The following is a 23,364-nucleotide window of genomic DNA, read 5'->3' on the forward strand; positions in this document are numbered from 1 at the left end:
TCGATTTCATTTAAGAAACAAAGACAGTATTTTCAATGTTGTATCAGTCTTCTGTTTCTGGCCCAAAGTAGTTTCCATGTGGCTTTATGAATGGACCTGCCATGGTTCCTCTGAACTGTTAAAACTGGAATTCACCACTGTAGGCCTGTGATCACCAATTAAAAATCCTCAGAGGAAGGAAGGGGCTTCCCTGTTAGCTCAGTTGGTAAAGAATCCACCTGCAATGCAGCAGACCCTGGTTCAATTCCTGGGTCAGGAAGATACACTGGAGAAGCGATAGGCTACCCACTCCAGTATTCTTGGGCTTCCTTTGTGGCACAGCTGGTAAAGAATCTGCCTACAATGTGGGAGACCTGGGTTTGATCCCTGGGTTGGGAAGATCCCCTGGAAAAGGGAACAGCTACCCACTCCAGTATTCTGGCCCAGAGAATTCCATGGACTATACAGTCCATGGGGTCGCAAAGAGTCAGACACAACTGAGCGACTTTCACTTTCAGAGGAAGGAATAGGGTCTGTAAAGCAGAATTTCAAAAAAGTCATGCAAAATGTTAACTCTTTCACTCAAGGCAAGACATCCAGAGTTAGTAAATCACACGCTGTCTGCTTCTGGTCGGCCAGACACCCATAGAGGGTGGAAACTCATAACAAGTATGAGTGTGGCTAATTCTAAATAGACATGCAGTTATAGGAGGGGACGATGGATCACTCCTGTGTTATCTATTAAGCAAAATACTTTTTTTGGCCATGCCACACATGTGGGATCCCAGTTCCCTGATAAGGGATTGGACCCACATCCCCTGCATTGGAACTGTGAAGCCTTAACCACTGGATCACCAGGGAAAACTCAACAAAGTATATTTTTTAAAAAAAATGTAAAGCCCAAGAGGGAAAAAATATGAAAGGAAGGATTGAGGATAAAAAGATTCTTGAGAGGAATTATTTTCTGTTCTAAAACCCAGTTAGGTTCTTGTGTTGATGCCCTGGAGAGCTGTCAGAATCAAGACCCTTATTGCTAAAATAGCCTTAAGTGTGTCATGTCAGAGAGATGATGAGTTATTGTCCTTTCTGTTACATGCACTAGACAAGCCCATTTCAGTCAGATCCACCCTAAACAATCGTGTCACCCCGCGAACAAAGCAATCTTCCTGTTCACTTAGTAGGACAATGACAGGTAAATTAACAAGGAAATTGGGGGCAAGAAAGAAAAGCCACCATCAGTGATTAATTCGATTGTCCTCTCCAGTGATTCTGAAAATGTCAGGTCTTGTCACAGAAGCATTTGGCATGTGTGCTGAATTCTGTAGGGAGGGGTCCATGGTAAACCCTGTGCTAAGGAGTCTTACTGGCAATCAGTGCTGGGAAACATTACATCACTTTGTCATGTGGAAAATGTACTTAGATGTGAGGCAGGTTCTTCTGAACCTGTGGCTGTCTACCCTGACTGCCAATTTAAAACCAGCAGAGGTTTTAAAATGTAGCAGACTTAGGAGATGTCCTGGCAGTTCCCTAGTGGCTCAGACAGTAAAGAATCCACCTGCAATGCAGGAGACCCAGGTTCAGTCCCTGGGTAGGGAAGATCTCCTGGAGAAGGGAACGGCTACCCACTCCAGCATTCTTGCCTGGAGAATTCCATGGACAGAGGAGCCTGCGGGCTACAGTCCATGGGATCACAATGCTTTCACACTTTCACTTTCTGGTGGTTCAGTGCTAGAACTCTGCACTTCCACTGCAGGGCGCAAGGATTCCATCTCTGGTCAGGGAGCTGCTGCTACTGCCAAGTCGCTTCAGTTGTGTCCGACTCTGTGCGACCCCATAGACGGCAGCCCACCAGGCTCCCCCGTCCCTGGGATTTTCCAGGCAAGAACACTGGAGTGGATTGCCATTTCCTTCTCCAATGCATGAAAGTGAAAAGTGAAAGTGAAGTCACTCAGTCGTGTCTGACTCTTATTGACCTCATGGACTGCAGCCTACCAGGCTCCTCCATCCATGGGATTTTCCAGGCAAGAGTACTGGAGTGAGATGCCATTGCCTTCTCCGGGAGAAGGAGCTAGGATCAGGGAGCTAAGATCCTGCAAGCCATGTGGCATGGCCAAAAAAAATTTTTTAATTAAATGTCATAGACTTGTATCCCACCTGTGATTAAGTGAAGCCCAATGTCTAGGATGGGACTTTATCTAACTGTAAAGTCTTCTCAGGCAGCTTTGATACACTGCAAGTGTTGAGGACCACTCCTCTACACTGAATTGTCCCCAGACTTTTGCCTTTAGGATTTTCAGGGTCTGTCTTTTGGTGGAACCTCAAGCAGTGACAGTCCAGAAGCATCACGTAAGGAGCTGCAGCAGGACGGTGGCTCTCCTCCTGCAGCCTATAGAGCAAACCACACAAGCAGGGCAGTGGAAGCCCCGCCAAGTGGGGATAAAACAAAGCCTGTGCTGAAAGGCAGAAAGGAAGTTGGATCATTAAAGAAAACCCTGTCCCCTGGCTGAATCCCCCCAGGCTGACTGTGAGAGGCTTCCAGCCTGGTTTTGTATGTCTTGTCACCACTGTATCCCCAGGGTGTCTCCCTCAGGGGGCAGCCTGTCTCCCAGTGAGTGTCCAGGGCTCTTTAGATCCTGGTCCTCAGCAGGCCTTTGGTCCCACTCAGTGGGCCTGATTTAATGCCCAGCACTTCAGGTCCTGACTCCTCCTCTGCATACAAAACCCAACCCACAGTATCCACGTGGCTCGTCCAAAGGTCACCTTTCCAGAAAAGTCTTCCCTGAACATGAAAATATGCCATCCTCAGAACCCGTTCTATGTCCTTATTGTCATGCATAATTTTTTTATTGGAGGATACTTGCTTTACACTGTTCTGTTAGTTTCTGCTGTGCGACAGCATGAATCAGCTGTGTGTGTGGGTCCCCTCCCTTTTGAGCCTCCCCGCCACCCCACCCCTCCAGGTCACCACAGAGCACTGAGCTGAGCTCCTTGTGGTACACCAGCTTCCCACTAGCTCTCTCTTTTCCACATGGTGTATCTATGTCAAACCTAATCTCCCAGTTCATCCCGCCCTCCCATTCCCCGTGTCCACACATCCGTTCTGTACGTTTGTGTCTCTGTTCCTGCCCTGGAACTAGGTTCATCTGTACTTTTTTTCTATATTCCACATACATGCTTTAATATACAATATTTGTTTTTCTCTTTCTGACTTTCTTCACTTTGTATGACAGACTCTATCTAGGTCCATCAACATCTCTACAAATGACCCAACTTCATTCCTTTGTCCTGCACTGTTTTTTTGATGGCATTTAATGCCACCTGACATCAGACATCTCTTTGTCTATATCCCTGCCTCCCTCCACCCCACAAGAATTTGAGTTCCATAATAGTGCTCTGAATGAAGATTTGCACCTAGTAGGCACTTCATAAGTCTGCATGGAATGACCGATACCCTCCAATGCCATGTAGGTGCTCAACATGAAAGGAATATTGTTACATCACTCCACTCTACCACCCCCACCCCCAAATAAATAAAGACATTTTTAAATAATTGCTGAACACCTGTCATCTGAACTCAAACTTGTGAATGCCTTGGGAAGTCAAAATGAAACTGTGTTTAAGTGGCTGGGTTTAATATTGCTTTTCTGGTTATCGCTTTTTCCATGTAAAGCAAAATTGTCCTCATAGTACAAAAAACTTAGTCAAATACACTTGATTTTTGTAAATAGGTGTCCTACTCCACAGTAAAAAGGAGTGAACTATTGATACAACATCATGAGTGAATCTCAGATCCCTTATGCAGAGTGAAAGAAGCTCAGCTTAAGAGGCTACAGTGATGTTCTGGAAAAGGCAAAACCATAGGGATAGAAAACAGCCCATGATTGACAGGGGTGGGGTTGGGAAGCTAATGGAACTGTCCCACGTCATGAATGTGACAGGACTTTATGAATTGGTCCAAATTCAGGAAACTGTATACAGTAAAGGTTACAGTATGTAAATCAACAGATTTTTAATTTTGTTTTGCAAAAGCCAGTAATTCCCTTTCCACACTTTACCAAATGTCCTGCTCTCCAGAGGCAACCACTTAACTCCTTCAGTTTTTACTCCTTGCCTCTAAATCCCATGCTTCATTCACGGTTAGGCATTCTCTCTGGACTTCCTACGATGAAGACTATTTAGCTGCCTCATGCATAATTCCTCCTGTTTGTGTCTCTCACATCTACACACCTGCATCCATCTCATCCTTCACTCTCCCAACAGTTACATCATAATTTTGGCTGGTTCTATATTTCGGATGCATTATGACCGTGTAAATAAGATTTCAATGAGCCATGTCATATATTCGCATTACTTTTTCTGATGTGTTTTCTTTGTGGCATCTATGAGATTAATAATTTTGCTTTCTACACATGCTTAATTTTCTATATAGTTGGTGCCAGTCCAGCCACACACTCTTCCCCTGGTTGTTTCAAGTTCCTCACAATAGATTCACACACATCCAGGTGTCCCTCAGCTGTGTCTTCCTGAACCTCTCTCCAGGAATGTCCTGTCCTGCCCTGGCCTGGATGGTTTGTCTCTGTGTTGAGTGCATAGATGTCACTATGAGACAGCTCTCTTCATTATGCCTATCACCACCTTTTTGGGGTGTGAACCCCTTTTCCCTAGATCAACTGATCTCTGTCAAGATTTACCTCCATCTTTTTTGTCAACAATATCCTCTGACAGTTTCTTTAGAGAGTGGACATTAAAACTTTTTGAGACCCTGAATGTCTTTTAAAATGCCTTTAATCAGCCCTCCTATTTAACTGAGAAATGGTTACAATGCTTATGGAATTCTGATTGGAATAATTCCCTGCCCCCCCCCCCCGAATTTGTAAGGATTTTTGCTCAATTGCCTTCTGTCTCCATTGTTATGTGTTTTGAGGGGGTTTTTTTGGAGGGGGGGTTCCAATCTTAATATTTTTTATTGAAGTGTAGTTGATTTACAGTGTTGTGTCAACTGTTGTTGCTGTTGAGAAGAACAAGCATTTCCATTCCTGACCCTTTGTATGGGACCCGCCTTTTCCTCTGGAAGCTTTTAGGCTTTTCTTTGTCCCCAGCGTCATGACACTTAAAAGAATATGTCTTGATGTGGAAGATTCAAGCTTTCTGCTGGGCTCCCCCTTTCCATTTGGAAAATCAGACTCTTAATTCTAATTTTTTTTTTACCTTCGTGTCTTGCGTTTTCCTTGTTCTCTTTTTCCTGGAGCTCTTATTATTGGAAGTTTAACTTCCTGGGTAATTCTCTAGTTTTTATGCCTTTATTCTCCTATTTTCTATCTCTGTCTTTGCAGGTTTACTCTTTAGAAGATCTCGTTAACTTGGGCTTCCAGCCCCTCTTTTGAATTTTCATTTCTCCTGTTATATTTTTAATTTCCAGAAACTCTTTCTTAGTCTGAGTCTTCAAATAGAATTTTGTTCTAGTTTCATAGGTATAATCATCTCTTAGCATTCAGCTTTGGGCATTAGTCATAGGTGGTTTTTCTGTTTGTCTTGGTCACTCATGTGAGGAGTTCTCCTGAGATGCCCAGGGACGACTGGTGTGCTCAAGTATAATAATAGAACATCAAATAATCAACTGGAGATTCTGTGCTCCTAAGACACAATGTTTCCTGTAGGACAGCCCCACTGGGCAGTCTCCATGGGAAACCCCCAATGCCTATTCTTTGGGTCTTTTCTATTTGTTGGTCAGATTCCCCCAGAGAAGAATCTTCCATTCTGACACCTAGGGCATATACCCTTGGCTACCAAAATTCTAGGATGCAGAAGAGGACTGGGGGTTCAGCGTTTCAAATCCTTTTCTTCTCTCTGTCCCTGCTCTGTGTAGCAGATGCCCTATTTTACTTCCTGGAGAGACTAGACCAGTCAGTGGTCTTACACCACACAGGAAAAGGACGGCCACCTCATGGCTTGATGTAATAAAGGGGAGGTGGAGGGGTCTAACTGTGGAACAGACTTTTAACCAAATCTCTTACTTCTGGTGCCCCCTTCACCTTCTTCTTCAGAGGTCTGATGAGCCATTTTACTCCACATTTTCCCTGCTGCTGGCTTGTTCGTTCAGCCCAGTCTCCAACCTAAGTCATTTACTCTGCCCAGCTCCCAAATTTTGCTGTGCCCATGTCTACCCTATTTGAAATGACCCCCTCTCCTCGACTCATGATTGTCTGCCACAACACCCTCTGGGTCTTCTTCAGAACACTCCTCCTAACCTGTAATACTTTATTAATTTCTTATTTATGACCCATCTCTGCTGCTCAGCTCTCTTAGAGAGGATCTTGTTTGTCTTGTTCTTATTTATTCCTCATGCTGATCACAGCACCATACTTACAGGAGGGATTACCACACAGGGGCTAAGAATATAGACTCTCGGGAGTTCTGGGTTCAAATTGCAGCTTCATCACTTTTAGGAACAATATAGCCTTAGATAAACAATCTACCCATGATTCTTTTTTTTTTTTTTTTTTTCCGCATCAACAAAAGTGGGAGAATATCCTCTCCACTGAAGTTTTTAGAATGATTTAATGAGTTAATCCGGGTAATGAGATGATGCTAAGGGCATGCCTGGCACTTGGTAAGCAACCGATACATGCTAAGTTAGGTAGGTGCAGAATTAAAATGAATGATCAGCTACACCCCAATAGAAAATAAATAAAAAGTTCAAAGAGAAAAATGAATGATTAAGTGCCCTAACATTTCTTGATTAAAAATATGGTCTATATTGTGGCTCAGCTGGCAAAAGAATCCACCCGCAATGTGGGAGACCTGGGTTCGATCCCTGGGTTGGGAAGATCCCCTGGAGAATGGAAAGGCTACCCAGTCCAGTATTCTGGCTTGGATGATTCCATGGACTGTATAGTCCATGAGGTTGCAAAGAGTCGGACACACACGACTGAGTAACTTTCACACTTCAGTTCACGTATCATACTTGGATGAGTTTGGGGTATGCATTTCTCTCCCCTTTTATTCAGTGAATAACCTCAGATCTGTTGCTTTTTTGCCAACAGGATTTCCATCACAAGAGTCACTGCCGACATCTCACTGGCCAAACGCTCTGTCTTAAACAATCCCAGTAAGCATGCAATAATAGAAAGATCCAACACGAGGTCAAGCTTAGGTAAGTGTGTCCATCGCCAATGAGCTGAAGCCATTTAAACCTTTTTTGCTGAGGCTACCAGTGAGCAGATCTGACTAGATGATAATTCCATGTGTCAGAGTGCATAGGCAAAACAGACAGGTGTCAGCAGTAGCCACTGCTACTGTCTTAGTGATTTAACGGTATGGAAGGATTTGTTTTGAAAGTTTTTGAGTTAAAAATTCCACAGGCTGTCAGCATGAATGTTTTGGATGCTGTCTGTTATCACTAACATGAGCTTTGGTGTCTATAGACTCTAAATAAACTCGCTTTGACAACAGTGTTGTCGCAAGCAAAGTCATTAATATCTTTAAGGCTCAGTTTCTGTTACTGAATCAAACTTGGCTCTGCTCACCTGCAGGCAGTGAAGCCAGGCTACTGATGCAAGGTTGTGGTGAAGGAAAGGGCATTTCTTGCCGGTGCCAAACAAGGAGAACAGGCAGCTCATGTTCAAATGCTCTGAACTCCCTGATGGCTTCAGGGAAGGGGCTTTAAAGGCAGTGTGAGCGAGGGGGCTGCAGGGGAGAAGATCAGCTCGTGCACAGTTCTAGGATTGGTTGGCATCAAGATGAAGTCTCAAGCGTCATCAACCTTCTGGTTTCAATCAGTCTAGCTTCTCTGTTCTTACGATCAGCAGTTTTCATCTGGTGGGGGTCTGCTTCCTGTAAAAACAATTTAAGAATGTGTATCTGGCCTTTGTATCTTTCAAGAACTGGGAGTTTGTTGTTTCTGCTATGTGGCTGCTTTATAGTCTAAATCGTTACTAGTTTCCCAGCCCAACAGCTATTCTTTGCGTCTACATTTTCACATTTCTCAATCATTAACTTTTTTTAAAAACAATGTTGTGATAGTTTCAGGTGGAAAGCAAAGGAACTCAGCGGTAAATATACACGTATCCATTCTTTCCCAAACTCCCTCCCATCTAGGCTGCCGCATTACACTGAACAGAGTTCCCCATGCTATGTAGTAGGACCTTGTTGTTCTTCCATTTTAAATATAGCAGTGTGTACATGTCAATCCCAAACTCCCTAACTGTCCTTTCTCCCGATCCTTCCCACTGGCACCCATAAATTTGTTCTCTAAGTCTGTGAGTCTCTTTTGTAAATAAGTTTGTATGTATCATTTAAGATTCCACGTATACGGGATGTCATACAGTATTTCTCCTTCTCTGACTTACCTCACTCAGTATGACAATCCTCTAGGTCTATCCATGTTGCTACAGACAACATTATTTCATTCTTTTTTATGGCTGAGTAATATTCCATTGTATATATGTACCACATTTTCTTTATCCATTCCTCTGTGGATGGACATTTAGGTTGCTTCCATGTCTTGGTTGTTGTAAGCAGTGCTGCAGTGAATATTGAGGTGCATGTATTCTTTTGTACCATGTTTATCTCCACATATGTGTCCAGGAACGGGATTGCAGGGTCATATGGTAGCTCTGTTATGAGTTTTTAAAGGAACCTCCTTGCTGTTCTCCATAGTGGCTGCACCAATTTACATTCCCACCAACAGTGTAGGAGGGTTCCCTTCTCTCCACACCCTCTACAGCATTTATTGTTTGTGGGTTTTTTGATGATAGCCATTTTGACTGGTGTGAATTGATACTTCATTTTAGTTTTGATTTGCATTACTCTCATAATGACTAATTGCCGGGGTCCAGCCCCGGTGGATCCAGGGTGATTCGAAGCAGGGACGGCATAGGCGAGGAAAAAATTTATTTATTTATAAATATAAGATTAGATTAGGAAGAAATAGTGTAGTAGGAAAATTAAGTGGAGAAAAGAGGCTGAATAACTTGGTTTACGTGGAAAGCCAATAAGGTTCCAGATAAGGAACCTGCACCATCTACATTAGGCCGCCAGCGTCCTCTTGAATAGCGGGGGGTGCCCCACCTTGGGCTCCCTCTCGCGTGGATCTTAGAAGCCGGGGCAAGTAAGTAGACATGGCAAGCCTCCACGCCCCAGATGGGAATTCAGCCAGAAATTAGAGTAAAGAGAAGACACGGGGGAAACCAGTCCTTCCAATGACTGGCCCCCCCTCTATTGTCCTTCAAGGCCTTTTATACTTTTGATTATACATAGAGATCAATGGGTAATACAAAGTTATGTAGCGTTAGCAGCCTAGACTCTTATCAAAACCAGGCTTTTCTCTCTGCATACCTGTCTTAGGTAATTTACATCATCTTCCGGCCAAAAGGGCCAATTAACATTTTACAGCCTTTTTTCTGATAAGGGTTTGTCAACCAGAAGACTTATCTGTGTTGTTCTTCCCAAAGTCTGGTGCCACTCTCAGCACTAAAGTTACATTCTTACATAGCAAAGATACAGCAATTTATAACAAGTAAAAGGAGTACAGTGATTTATAACAAAAGTAATTAACTCAAAAGTCTAGTGTTGCTAACATCAAAACTATTATTTATCTTTTTCCATATCCCATTTACATTGATTAACATCCTCCCAGGTGCCTAAAAGATAAAGAATATGGAGGCTTGGCAGCAATTATTGAGTCAACAGTGAAATCCGTCACCAATATGATTTTTAGCTCTTTAAAAAAGGCTCTGTATCTTTAAGATGTTTTAAGCTTTGTGCCTCTTGTGGTTGGGGTTTTGTAAGCAATTCGCTAGCTGTAAGAGGTCCAGGGGAACCTGTTAGGCAAGCTAGAGAGTTATCAGAGGGGGTTTGAACTGAAACATCCCTTTTAAATGCAGATGACTAAAGCCCTGAGTTAACTTTTTCCAGAGAGTGTCAGAAGAGTGGAAAAGTACAATACAATAAGGCAGGCATATTCTTATTTTGGGGGGTACATGCTCAGGAAATATCAGGGGGAAAACCTGAGGCCTGACTTGCCTTGCCCATCAGGCCTCTGCTGCATGACCTTGTGGGATTCCTCACGCTGGCTCCCGGCAACTAATGTTGAGCATCTTTTCATGTGCCTCTTGGCCATCTTTATGTCTTCCTTGGAGAAATGTCTATTTAGGGCTTCTGCCCATTTTTTTCCCAAATCATTAACTCTTAAGTCAGCTTTTTGAGACTTAGGAAGGTCTGGGAGACTAAAGCAAAAAAGTATTTTATTTCAAAGGACAAGGACTCAGGGACTTGGATATGGTGTCATTTCATCTAAACCCAAAGAGAGAGAGAGGAAGAGATGATACTAGCTACCTTGTGGAATTACTGCAAAGAGTAAACATAGTACAACTTCCATAAATGATGGCTATAACCCCAAATCCCTTCATACTCAGGTTACATCAGTAATTATATCACTATCAGCATTTTTGTTTCATTTGTAAAAACAATTTGGAGATTTTAGTTAACACATCTGCAGGTTTGTGTTCGAATCCTGTTTATTATCAAGTACTAATTTGATCAAATGAAATGGCTTTGGCAACTATTCCATCTATTTGGCATTAATGGCTGCTACACATGTAACTTACTATTAGGGTTTTTTTTTTTATATTTATTTACTTGGTTGCACTGGGTCTTAGTTATGGCATGTGGAATCTTCAGTCTTCATTTTGGCATGCAAAATCTTTTAGCTGCAGCATGGAAATTCTTAGTATAGCAGGCGGGATCTTGTTCTTGGACCAGGGATCAAACCTGGGCCCCCTGTGTTGAGGGCTTCTGTCTGTATCTTCCCCGTGAAACGAGTGGGGTGAGCATGAGGAGACAGATGTGAAGGACAGCACATCTTCCCGCTCATGTTTCACAGGGAAGATATGGACAGAAGCTACTAGATGTGGCTGCAGACAGTTAACACTTGTGTCAGTGGTTGATGAGTCCTGGAAAAAGACACAGGCCAACAGGTGGAGAGTAGGCCGAGGACAAGGGTATGATTTTATGTGAGGAAGTCAGGAGAGGCCTCTCCTAGGAGGTGACCTTTTAGCAGAATCATTTGTGTTACGAATTCTTTATCCTGGCAGCTACCCGAGAGAAGAGAGAAGTTCTGGGCAGAGCAGGGGAGTAGGTGCAAAGGTCCTGAGGCAGAAGTATGTCCAGTGGGCTGAAGAGGGAGCAGGACAGCCGGTATGACTGGAGTGGAATGATGAGGGTGTGAGATCAGAGAGGTGGTGGAGGGCCTGACTGGGTCGCACTCTCAGGCCTTTAACTGCAGATGTGATAGGAAGAGGCATGGAAGCAGAGGGGCGGCACAAGGTGACTAACATTCCAGGAGGATCTCTGATGGCAAATGTGGAGAAGGGAAAAGCAACAGACAGGAGAGAGGTGAGAGGGAAATTAGGATTCTGTTGTTCTGCCGAAGCAGCTTCAGAGAGAAATAGTACATTCTGTAGATGAGTAGGTACGTACTGAAACCGGCGCCTCTACAAGCTGATGGGATACAGAGAACAGACTAGTTACCAGTGGGAAGAGGGCAGAGGGTGGAGGCAAGATAAGGGGAGGAGATTGAGGTGCAAACTATTATAAAATAAGCTACAAGGATGTATTGTACAACATGGGAAACAGAGCTAACATTCAAATATTCATTTACTGGGCTGCACTGGGTCTTAGCTGTGGCACACTGGATATTCAGTCTTGGTTACGGCATGCAGGATCCTTACTTGTAACATGTGGGATCTGATTCCCTGACCAGGGATCAAACCCAGGCCCCCTGCATTGGGAGCATGGAGTCTTAGTCACTAGACTTCCAGGCAAGTCCTTAGAGCCAGTATTTTATAACTACAAATGGAATATAATCTTGAATCACCCTGTTGTACATCCGTGCACCTTATATAATGCGGAAATTGTCCTAGAGTTTTCTCCTTCACGTTCCCCATCTCTTTGCAACCCCACGGTAAAGAATCTGCCTGCAATGCAGGAGACCCAGGTTCGATCCCTGGGTCAGGAAGATGCCCTGGAGAAGGGAATGGCTACCCATTCCAGTATTCTGGCCTGGAGAATCCCACGGACAGGAGAGCCTGGCAGGCTACAGTCCATGGGGTCGCCAAGAGTCAGACACGACTAAGCAACTGACACTTCCACTTCACTTTCACTTTTCACAGCAACTATACTGCGATTTTTTTTAAGTGGTGCCTTTAGAAGTATCCCTTCAGCAGAGTTGGGTTGTGGCAAAGACTTGGACAGGAGGTCACCTAGGGGACTTGTCATCATTCAGGTTAGAGAATGAGAGAGGCTGTAAATTAGTGACAGAGGGAAGGAGAAGACTGGCAGGAATCCAGAGGTGAGAGTCAGGATTTCTCTACTGGATGGAGAACATGAAGGAGAAAACCCCAGGATGATTTCTGTGTATTTGCTTTGAGGAAGATGGTATCATTCTGGGGATAAGGGGCTCAGGATGAGGAAGTCAAAGAGGGCAGGGATCTGGGGAGGGGGTGAAAAAGATGACAGCTCCATTTGTGCACATGTTGGATTTGTAATACTGTGGAACATCCAGATATCCAGCAGGAAGCTGTGCACATGAAGCTGGGACTTCCAGAGAGGGCAGGGCTTAACACACAGTGGACTCTCAGCATTCACAGGTGTCATAGTCTATGAAGTCACGGCAAATACTGAATTCGTGAATTCAGGGGAAATGCAGGGTTAGGTTCCTGCAAGCCCCTGGTCACCACATTTTCATCCACTGACCTGCACATCACCTGGTTGCATCATTTTTCTATTTAAAGACTCCTTACTGGATAACCCTGGGTTCGATCCCTGGGTTAGGAAGATCCTGTGGAGAAGGGAATGGCAACCCACTCCTGTACTCTTGCCTAGAAAATTCCACGGACAGAGGAGCCTTGTAGGCTACAGTCCATGGGGTCGCAAAGAGTCGGACACAACTTAGTGACTTCACTTCACTTCACTTTTACTGGATAATCCTGAGTTCGATCCCTGGGTTGGGAAGATCCTCTGGAGAGGGAATGGCAACCCACTCCAGTATTCTTGACTGGAGAATTCCATGGACAGAGGAGCCTGGTGGGCTACAGTCCATGGGGTTGCAAAGAGTCAGACACAACTGAGCAACTAACACAGACACACATTATTTGATAGATACTGTTGATCCCCTAAACATGTAACTCACAACTACCAGCTCTACAAATCATGCCTGGATTAAGCTTATCAAAGATTTTTCTCTGTAAGAAATACTTTAGCCTTCTTGCCTTTAGAAACACTAGACAGTACTTCAACCCTACACGTGGAGGCTGTTTTAAAAGGCACAAAAACGAGAAGGATGCGGTAGATCACAAGAGGAACACATATTTACAGCACGAGAGGTGAACCCGGAGGGCACGGCTTCAGCTCGTGTGACTGCAGCTGAGGATGTGGCTGTTGGGGGCTACAGTGTCCTGAGCGCCTGCAAAGCCTCTCTTTAAAAAATGTTTTTAATATTTATTTACTTATGTGGCTGCATCGAGTCTTAGTTGTGACATGGGATCTCTGGTTGCAACATGTGGGATCTAGTTCCCTGACCAGGGGTCAAACCCGGGCCCGCACCTGCATGGGGAGCACAGAGGGACAGGAAACCATGGGAAAGATGGATCCCACTGAGGAGTGAAAAGGGTTCATGTCCCACATGCTACAGAAAGGTCAGAAAAGACGAGGTTGGCCAAATGCATTGACCTTGCTGACCGGGAATGTCCATCCTTAGACAGGTTTGTTTCTGCTCAAACAAAGCAGGGGGATTCAGAGGGCAGAGTCCTTAGACCACGTGGAAGATGGCCTGGGGCCAGAGCCCACCCTGAGGATGGGTGGGAGTCCACCCAGGCACACAGGTCATCTGGTCACCTAGGAAACGCAACGTGCACGTGCGCTGTCTGTAGTTTTGAAAGAAGGGGAGTATGTTATGTGTGTTTTGCCTTTAATTCTTTATAAGTACAAGGATTTTTAGTTTTTCCTAGGGTAGAGCAAGGAATAGGTGATTTTACAGAGAAAAAATTTAGTGGTAGGAGAATGATCAGAGGATTTCCCCCTCCCCCCACCAATAAAACATGTTGAATAATACGTTATGGGTTTGATGTGGAGCCTATAGGAAAGATTCTTATTTTGTACAAAACTGGCCCTTTAGTACTCCAGGTATGTAACCATATATACATGTGTAGACACTCGTGAAGACTGTGCCTAGTTCTAAATGCTACCATTTCTTCTGATTTGTAAATGTCGCCGTCTTTATTTAATTCTTCTTGCTTTTCTTAGATCTTTCCGATTCTTCTTACTGGTTTTAACCTGGCAATTATTTAGTCTTTGTATCCATTTCCCATCTCTAAAATGGTGATACTACCAAGATACCTACTAGGATTATTGTGAGAAGCACATGAAGTAATTTGTGGCTTGTAGTAGATCAGTTAATGGTGGCTGCTGTTATTAGTAGTTTTCTTTCTAATTTTTCAAACAGTGCGTAGTTTATATAATTCTCTTACTCATTAAAGTATATAAGATATTAATTTAGATCTGATAGAAGAAATGTATCCTAGAACTGAAAATTTCAGTAAGTAGTAAGTACATAGCCAGCATGTGCCCAGTCATATCTGAGTCCCTGCGACCCCATGGAATGTAGCCCTGGCCAGGCTCCTCTGTCCATAAATTTTCCAGGCAAGAATACTGGAGTGGTTGCCATCTCCTACTCCAGGGATCGAACCCACATCTCGCGCTTCTCCTGCGCTGGCAGGCAGATTCTTTACCAACTGCGCCACCTGGGAAGCCCAGCAAGTAAACAGACAAATTGAAAAACAAACCAATTTCTATGTAGCACATTCTTCTCAGTCTGCACAATGGGTTCTCTGTAATGTTGCTTTTTTTTTTTTTTAAAGAATATTAGCATTTCAAAGATCTAGGTCAAATTAAACCAGTGCCAGTGTTGTAGTGCTTGTGAAACAGCTGGAGACTGTATGCTAGAGGAAAGTCTGGGGCCAGAGAGGACGCCTAAGAATTTTTTTTCAAGCATTATTTATTATCCTGGAAGTGCTTTGAGCCCAAGGGCAGGTAGGGCTGAATGCAGGGGGTGGGGGTAGTTTATATTAAAAGCATCTCTTTCTTGTATACACTTAGTAAAAACTAAATTTGAGAAAACTGACCTCAAACTTAATAGATGAGATCAACTGCAGCAATTATTTAAGAAAGGATGAACAATCCAGTACATTGAAGATACGATGTAATAGGTAAAAATTTACTTTATACTTGAGCTTTTTGAAAACCTTCATTACATAAACAAAAGTATAGTATGTTGCATTTGGAATCGATTTTATTAATATGCCACCGTATGGCATGAAGGAAAAAAACCATAAAAATTTTGCAGCTTTATGTACATCATCAGATTTTCAGAGTGGTATAGGGCTTCTTTGCATGTATGGATGTCTTTATATGGGCTCATAAAAGTTCTCACTTTTTTTCTCAGTAGTAATATTGGTCAGGCATCATAAGTTAAAATATGTGTATTAGCTGTGCACACAAATATGCACTTCTGTACATTATAGAAGTAAAAACACCATTTGAATTAAAATAGTAAAGGATCCTGTAATACAGTTATTTGCCAATTCCAAATCCAAACTTTTAAAAATAATAAACTTAGATAATTAACTATTGCTTTATAAAATAATTCACCTTAGTGTCTTTAACCTGCCCAACTTTATACTATCTGTAACTGTGGTTTGGTTTTATCCCAAGTAGTTTTCTAGGAACAAGTCAACTTAGGAGAATATGCTACATCTTTGCACACATTTATACACAACTGTGCTTCACTGTCACACAAGAGCAAACACTGTACTGAAAGTAGGAAAATACAAGCAAATAAGAGAGTAAAGGAAGTGAAGCTAGATGTAGTTCGGTTCAGTTGAGTCGCTCAGTCGTGTCCGACTCTGCGACCCCATGAACCGCAGCACGCCAGGCACCCCTGTCCATCACCAGCTCCCGGAGTCCACCCAAACTCATGTCCATTGAGTCAGTGATGCCATCCAACCATCTTATCCTCTGTCACCCGCTTCTCCGCCTGCCCTCAATCTTTCCCAGCATCAGGGTCTTTTCAAATGAGTCAGCTCTTTGCATCAGGTGGCCATAAGTATTGGAGTTTCAGCTTCAACATCAGTCCCTCCAATAAACACCCAGGACTGATCTCCTTTAGAATGGACTGGTTGGATCTCCTTGCAGTCCAGGGGACTCTCAAGAGTCTTCTCCAACACCACAGTTCAAAAGCATCAATTCTTTGGTGCTCAGCTTTCTTTATAGTTCAACTCTCACATCCATACATGACCACTGGAAAAACAATAGCCTTGACTAGGCGGACCTTTGTTGACGAAGTAATGTCTCAGCTTTTTAATATGCTGTCTAGGTTGGTCATAACTTTCCTTCCAAGGAGTAAGTGTCTTTTAATTTCATGGCTGCAGTCACCATCTGCAGTGATTTTGTAGCCCAGAAAAATAGTCAGCCGCTGTTGCCACTGTTTCCCCATCAATTTGCCATGAAGTGATGGGACCAGATGCCATGATCTTCATTTTCTGAATGTTGAGCTTTAAGCCAACTTTTTCACTCTCCTCTTTCACTTTCATCAAGAGGCTCTTTAGTTCTTCTTCACTTTCTGCCATAAGAGTGGTGTCATCTGCATATCTGAGGTTATTGACACTTCTCCCGGCAATCTTGATTCCAGCTTGTGCTTCCTCCAGCCCAGCGTTTCTCATGATGTCCTCTGCATATAAGTTAAATAAGCAGGGTGACAATATACAGTCTTGATGCACTCCTTTTCCTATTTGGAACCAGTCTGTTGTTCCATGTCCAGTTCTAATTGTTGCTTCCTGACCTGCATAGAGGTTTCTCAAGAGGCAGGTCAGGTGGTCTGGTATTCCCATCTCTTTCAGAATTTTCCACAGTTTATTGTGATCCACACAGTCAAAGGCTTTGGCGTAGTCAATAAAGCAGAAATAGACATTTTTCTAGATGTAGTTGGCATTTGGTTGTAGTTGGGAGGAGAGGAATTCATTCACTTTGTATATTAGCAACCAGGTGGTCAAATAAAAATGTTTACAGCTTGGTAGATGTTTTTTAGCCCAGTGGAACAGTCAGCTGAGATAACTTGTTAATAGTTGGTCTCTTCCTCCTTATCCTGGTGGACCTGTTGTGTCTCTGGACTAGGGTGATAGATACAGGAAACCACACGTGATAAAACTAAATAGAACTCAGTACACATACACACACACAGATGAGTACATAAAACTCAGGCAATCTGAGTAAGACGGATAGGTTGTATTAATGCTGATATCCTGGTTGTGATGTTGCACTACAGTTTTCCAGGATGTTCCCATTGAGCAATACTAGGTAATAAAGTGTGCTGGGAGCTGTCGTTTCTTACAGCTGCTGTGAATGTACAGTTGTCTCAGGAGAAGCATCAATTAAAGAGTCCCTTACCAGGGACTGTGGAACTGGGGTGACACACCTGAGAGAGCGTCTCGCTCACTGGTTCTCAGGTGTGGTCTCCACAACAGCATCACTACTGCGAGCATTAGTTTGGAATGAGCCTTCGCAGGCTCCACCTGGACCTGTTAAATCAGCAACTCTGGAGGCGGGGCCCTGCAGTCTGTTTCAACAAGCCTGCCAGGTGACTCTGCTGTGCGTGCCAGGGTTTGGGAACTACCGATCTTGTCATCACTGTGCACTGAAGGATCTAAGGACCGCAGGAAGGGAAGGGATCCGTGTGGTGTAGGTAAGGCACTAAGGAATAAAGCTAAGGCTAGACCCTGGGCATCCAGACTACTAGTCCAGGATTCCCTCCACTGAGCAGTGCGTGATGTGATTACATTTACTTGACCATCTGCCTTCTCTTAGGAAAAAAATTTATGGGCCTATTGATCTGAATCTCACTTCCTCCCTCCTCCTGACCTAATTAATCATTACAGGCATAGCCATGTCTATCTTAAGAGATTAACACTTTTTAAATTCCACAACATTGCTCTGCGGGCCCAGCTACACATCTCTCCACCCAAAGGGAGTACTTCACCTGTATATAGTTTGGCTGCCAAGTTCACGATTAATGTTTTTGAAGATTAAATGAATTTTTTCTACAACAGCAGCTTCTGTCTAATGTATGTATAGTCAACTAAAAAGGCAAATATAAAAGAGAAAACACATTGTATATTGTCAGATATACAGACTCTAGAAAAATGGTAGTGATGAACCTATTATTGGCAGGGCAGGAATAGAGCCACAGACGTAGAGGCTTGTGGACACAGTGGGTGAAGGAGCGGGTGGGACAGATTGAGAGAACAGCGCTGACATGCATACACTGCCATGCGTAAAACAGCCAGCAGGAAGTTGCTGCACGGCACAGGGAACTCAGCGCGGTGCACTGTGATGGCCGAGAGGGGTGGGATGGTGGGGCTCCAAGAGCAAGGGGTGGGAGTATACGTATAACTGATGCACACTGTCGTATAGCAGAAACCAACACAACGTTGTAAACCAATCATCCTCTAATTGAAAATAATTTTTTAAAAGGCAAATATTTGTTACATTATACATATACACAATGATTATATTTTTTCTTTGCCTTTTTAACTCATTCTTTCGACATAATTTTTGAGTGCCAGGTACGTCCTAAGCACTGTCCTGAGGGAAGGAATGAAAGTAATTACGTATTATTGCCAGTCTCCCTATCAGTTCACTGCCTGTTGGAAAAGTTTTCAGTCATATCATCAAAACGCAATGTGATACATGTTAGCAGGTTGGCACAAAGCAATACTTGACCTTTATTAAGCATTTCCTATAGGCAGGCACCAAAATAAATATTTTGCACACTGATACACTTAGTCCTCATTTCCATTTTCCGGAAAAGAATACTTAGGGGCTCCGAGACATTAAGCCTTGTTACCCAAGGATCACACAGCTGGATTAAGAAGCCATGTTGGTGCCTGGGAAGTGGGTGCCCTGAGGCAAACCTTCCTGGGTCTGGGGAAAGGAGAGGGGGCTGAAGAGGGCTTTAACAGGTTTCCTTTCTTAGGCTAAGTAAAGAAGTTGTCAAAATGAGAAATCTGTGCTTAGCGATTACGAAATGACATTGGAACTGCCACCACATCACTGACAATCTGCCCTGAATCCATTTCTGTTTCACAGACAAGTTCGTGTCACGTTTTAGACTCCGCGTGTAAGGGGTGTCACAGGGTATTTGTCTCTTTCTGACTTACTTCCCTTCGCATGATACTCTCTGGGTCCATCCGTGTTGCTGCAAATGGCGTTATTCTCTTTCTGTGGCTGAGCAAGTACTCCATTGTGTATATGCACATCTTCTTTATCCGCTCACCTGTTGACAGACATTTAGGTTGTTTCCATGTGTTGGCTATTGTGAATAGTGCTGATGTGAATATAAGGGTGCATGTATCTTTTTGAATTACAGTTTTGTGTGAATATATGCCCAGGGATGGGATTGCTGGATCATATGGCAACTCTTTTTGGAAGAACCTCTATGCTGTTTTTCATAGTATCAGCAGCAAGTTTAAATTCAGTAGGTGTAAGAGATTGGGATCTGGACAGATAAACAAGGCTTTTCAGTTTCAGAAATGAACATCAGCAGCATTGACATTTTTCGAAATAAATTCTCAGCATGATGTACTCCGTCAAAGAAAAACCACTAGTATGGGCACATTTCTTTTGAAAGCAACATTTTGTACTTGGAAGTTAAAAGCATTTTCTTCAGAATTTATTGGTCATCTTCTTATAAGGTTTATTTACAAATATGTTGCATTGGGTTTCTAAAAAAATCTTTTAAAGTTTTTAAAGAATATCTCATTTTCCACCTTAATTTAAAAAGTGTAAGGTATCTGTGTATCTGAGAATACTAGAATATATGCATATATACACACATGTCCATGATACATATATTAAGCTATTGACATAAATAGATATGATTTTTGGATATAATATAATCCAAATTATAATTATAATATAATGGATTATTTTATGTTTATCTGTTACCCAGATTTAACAAGTATTACATTTATATTCTTTTTTTTTTTTTACTTTACTTTACAATACTGTATTGGTTTTGCCATACATTGACATGAATCCATCACAGGTGTATACAAGCTCCCAATCCTGAATCCCCTTCCCACCTCCCACCCCATATCATCTCTCTAGATCATTCCCATGCACCAGCACCAAGCATCCTGTATCCTGTATCGAACATAGACTGGTGATTCGTTTCTTACATGATAGTATACATGTTTCAATGCCATTCTCCCAAATCATCCCACCCTCTCCCTCTCCCTCAGAGTCCAAAAGTCCGTTCTATACATCTGTGTCTCTTTTGCTGTCTCGCATACAGGGTCATCATTACCATCTTTCTAAATTCCGTATATATGTGTCAGTATTCTGTACTGGTTTTTTTCTTTCTGGCTTACTTCACTCTGTATAATCAGCTCCAGTTTCATCCATCTCATTAGAACTGATTCAAATGTATTCTTTTTAATGGCTGAGTAATACTCCATTGTGTATATGTACCACAGCTTTCTTATCCATTCATCTGCTGCTGGACATCTAGGTTGTTTCCATGTCCTGGCTATTATAAACAGTGCTGCGATGAACATTGGGGTACATGTGTCTCTTTCAATTCTGGTTTCCTCGGTGTGTATGCCCAGCAGTGGGATTGCTGGGTCATAAGGCAGCTCTATTTGCAGTTTTTTAAGGAATCTCCACACTGTTTTCCATAGTGGCTGTACTAGTTTGCATTCCCACCAACAGTGTAAGAGGGTTCCCTTTTCTCCACACCCTCTCCAGCATTTATTGCTTGTAGACTTTTGGATCGCAGCCATTCTGACTGGTGTGAAATGGTACCTCACTGTGGTCTTGATTTGCGTTTCTCTGATAATGAGTGATGTTGAGCATCTTTTCATGTGTTTGTTGGCCATCCGTATGTCTTCTTTGGAGAAATGCCTATTTAGCTCTTTGGGCCATTTTTTGATTGGGTCATTTATTTTTCTGGAGTTGAGCTGCATAAGTTGCTTGTATATTTTTGAGATTAGTTGTTTGTCAGTTGCTTCATTTGCTATTGTTTTCTCCCATTCAGAAGGCTGTCTTTTCACCTTACTTATAGTTTCCTTTGTTGTGCAGAAGCTTTTAATTTTAATTAGATCCCATTTGTTTATCTTTGCTTTTATTGCCAGAATTCTGGGAGGTGGATCATAGAGGATCCTGCTGTGATTAATGTCGGAGAGTGTTTTGCCTATGTTCTCCTCTAGGAGTTTTATAGTTTCCGGTCTTACGTTTAGATCTTTAATCCATTTTGAGTTTATTTTTGTGTGTGGTGTTAGAAAGTGATCTAGTTTCATTCTTTTACAAGTGGTTGACCAGTTTTCCCAGCACCACTTGTTAAAGAGATTGTCTTCACTCCATTGTATATTCTTGCCTCCTTTGTCGAAGATAAGGTGTCCATAGGTCCATAGGTGAGTGGATTTATCTCTGGGCTTTCTATTTTGTTCCATTGAAAAAATATGGAACGCTTCATGAATTTGCATGTCATCCTTGTGCAGGGGCCTTGCTAATCTTCTCTGTATCATTCCAATTTTAGTATATGTGCTGCCTAAGCGAGCACTTACATTTATATTCTTGCCTGGGAAAGCCCATGGACAGAGGAGCCTGGCCGGCTACAGTCCATGGGGTTGCAGAGTTGGACATGACTTGGCGACTAAACAACAACAAATTACATTCATAATCATTTTTTTAATAGTGCTCAAACCTCTAAAAAACAAGTTATTTTTAAGGCATGGGACTCTTGTGACTGTGTGAATAGCTGTCATTAACTGATACACAGATGAAAATCTTTGTGATCAAATTTTTTTTTACGAAACTTAACTGACAGGTAATACAACATGATTTGACACATGGATATACTGTGTAATGATCACAGAAAGATTACTTACAAGTTTACGTGGTTACAAATTTTCTTCTTGTGAGGAAAACTCTTAAGATCCACTCTCTTAGCAACTTTCAAATAGACAGTATCACTAACTCCAATTACATCCTTGGGACTTAACTGTACTTTTGATCACCCTCTACCACCCCCTGTTATCTGTATCTATGAACTTGTTGCTTTTTTTTTCAGTTCCCCATTTCAGTAAGATTATATATTTGTCTCTTATTTCACTTGGCATAAAGCTAGTAAGGTCCATTAGTCTTGTTGCAAATGGCAGGATTGTATGTGTGTGTGTGTGAGAGAGAGAGACTCATCTTATTCCACTGAGCGGTACTGCATACTAATTTTATATCCTGCAATTTAATTTATTTATGAGTTCTGACAGTCTTTTGGTGGAGTCTTTAGAGTTATATATATATATCTCTCTCATCATGTCAACTACAAGAGAGTTTTACTTCCTTTCCAATTTGTATGCCTTGGTTTTGTTTCCTGCCTACTTGCTCTGGTTACGTCTTTCAATACTATGTGGAAAGAAGTGGCGGGAGTGCGCATCCTTGTGTGGTTCCTAATCTCAGAGGAAAAGCTTCTAGCATTTCCACTGAGTATGATATCAGCTGTAAACTAATCAGATTTCTTCATGGTTGTAGACTGAACTTTACTGCTGGTGATCAGTGGCTTGTGAAAACACAGGGCACAGAGAAGCAAGGTTATAATTGGAATAAAAAATCTAAGAAGCAAGAGGAGAGAGCAAATAACAGTATTAGTAATGTTTTAGAACACAGTTAGAAAAGGAATGATTGAAGGAAATATATATGAACAGTATGCTGTAAGAAAGCCCACGTACTTGTTACCTAGTTTCAACCATTTACTTTGAAGTTAATCCAAGATACTTATATTATCTGTAAATATTTCAGTATGTATTTCTAAACAGTGGAGACTCCTTTTATTTAAACCATGCCATTATCATACCTCTTTTTTTTTTAATATTATTTATTTGGCTGCACCAGGTTTTAGTTGCCACACTCAAGGTCTAGTTCCCTGACCAGGGATCAAACCTGGACCCCTGCACTGGCAGCATGGAGTTTTAATCACTGGACCACCTGGGAAGTCCCTATTGTACCTTAATAATAACCCCCTGGTATCATCAGGTTGCCACTCAGCCATGTATCATTTCCCAGCTGTCATATACTAGATAGATACAAACATACATTTTATACACACACACACACACACATATATATATACACAAACATTTTATTCACTTCTGCATCATAAAATATATAAATTACTATTTGTTTAAATCAGGATCCAAATAAACTTCACACATTGTGATTGGTTCTTAGGTCCTTGAATCTCTTAATCCTGTTTTCCATACATCTTTTATCTCCTTGTAA

The 23,364-nt window shown here is 42.3% G+C and overlaps 1 protein-coding gene across 7 annotated transcripts in view; it reads left to right on the forward strand.

Annotated features, from left to right (window-relative positions):
- The window catches only part of CACNB2 (calcium voltage-gated channel auxiliary subunit beta 2), a 421,050-nt gene that overhangs the window by 388,829 nt on the left and 8,857 nt on the right, over positions 1-23,364 (forward strand). For all 7 annotated transcript variants that reach the window (XM_018057157.1, XM_018057159.1, XM_018057158.1 and 4 more), the window contains one exon: positions 7,023-7,132. In XM_018057157.1, coding sequence (XP_017912646.1) covers positions 7,023-7,132 — 110 coding nt within the window. The remainder of the gene's footprint in view (positions 1-7,022; positions 7,133-23,364) is intronic.

The sequence above is a fragment of the Capra hircus genome, chromosome 13, assembly GCF_001704415.2.
Source record: "Capra hircus breed San Clemente chromosome 13, ASM170441v1, whole genome shotgun sequence".
Lineage (NCBI taxonomy): Eukaryota > Metazoa > Chordata > Mammalia > Artiodactyla > Bovidae > Capra > Capra hircus.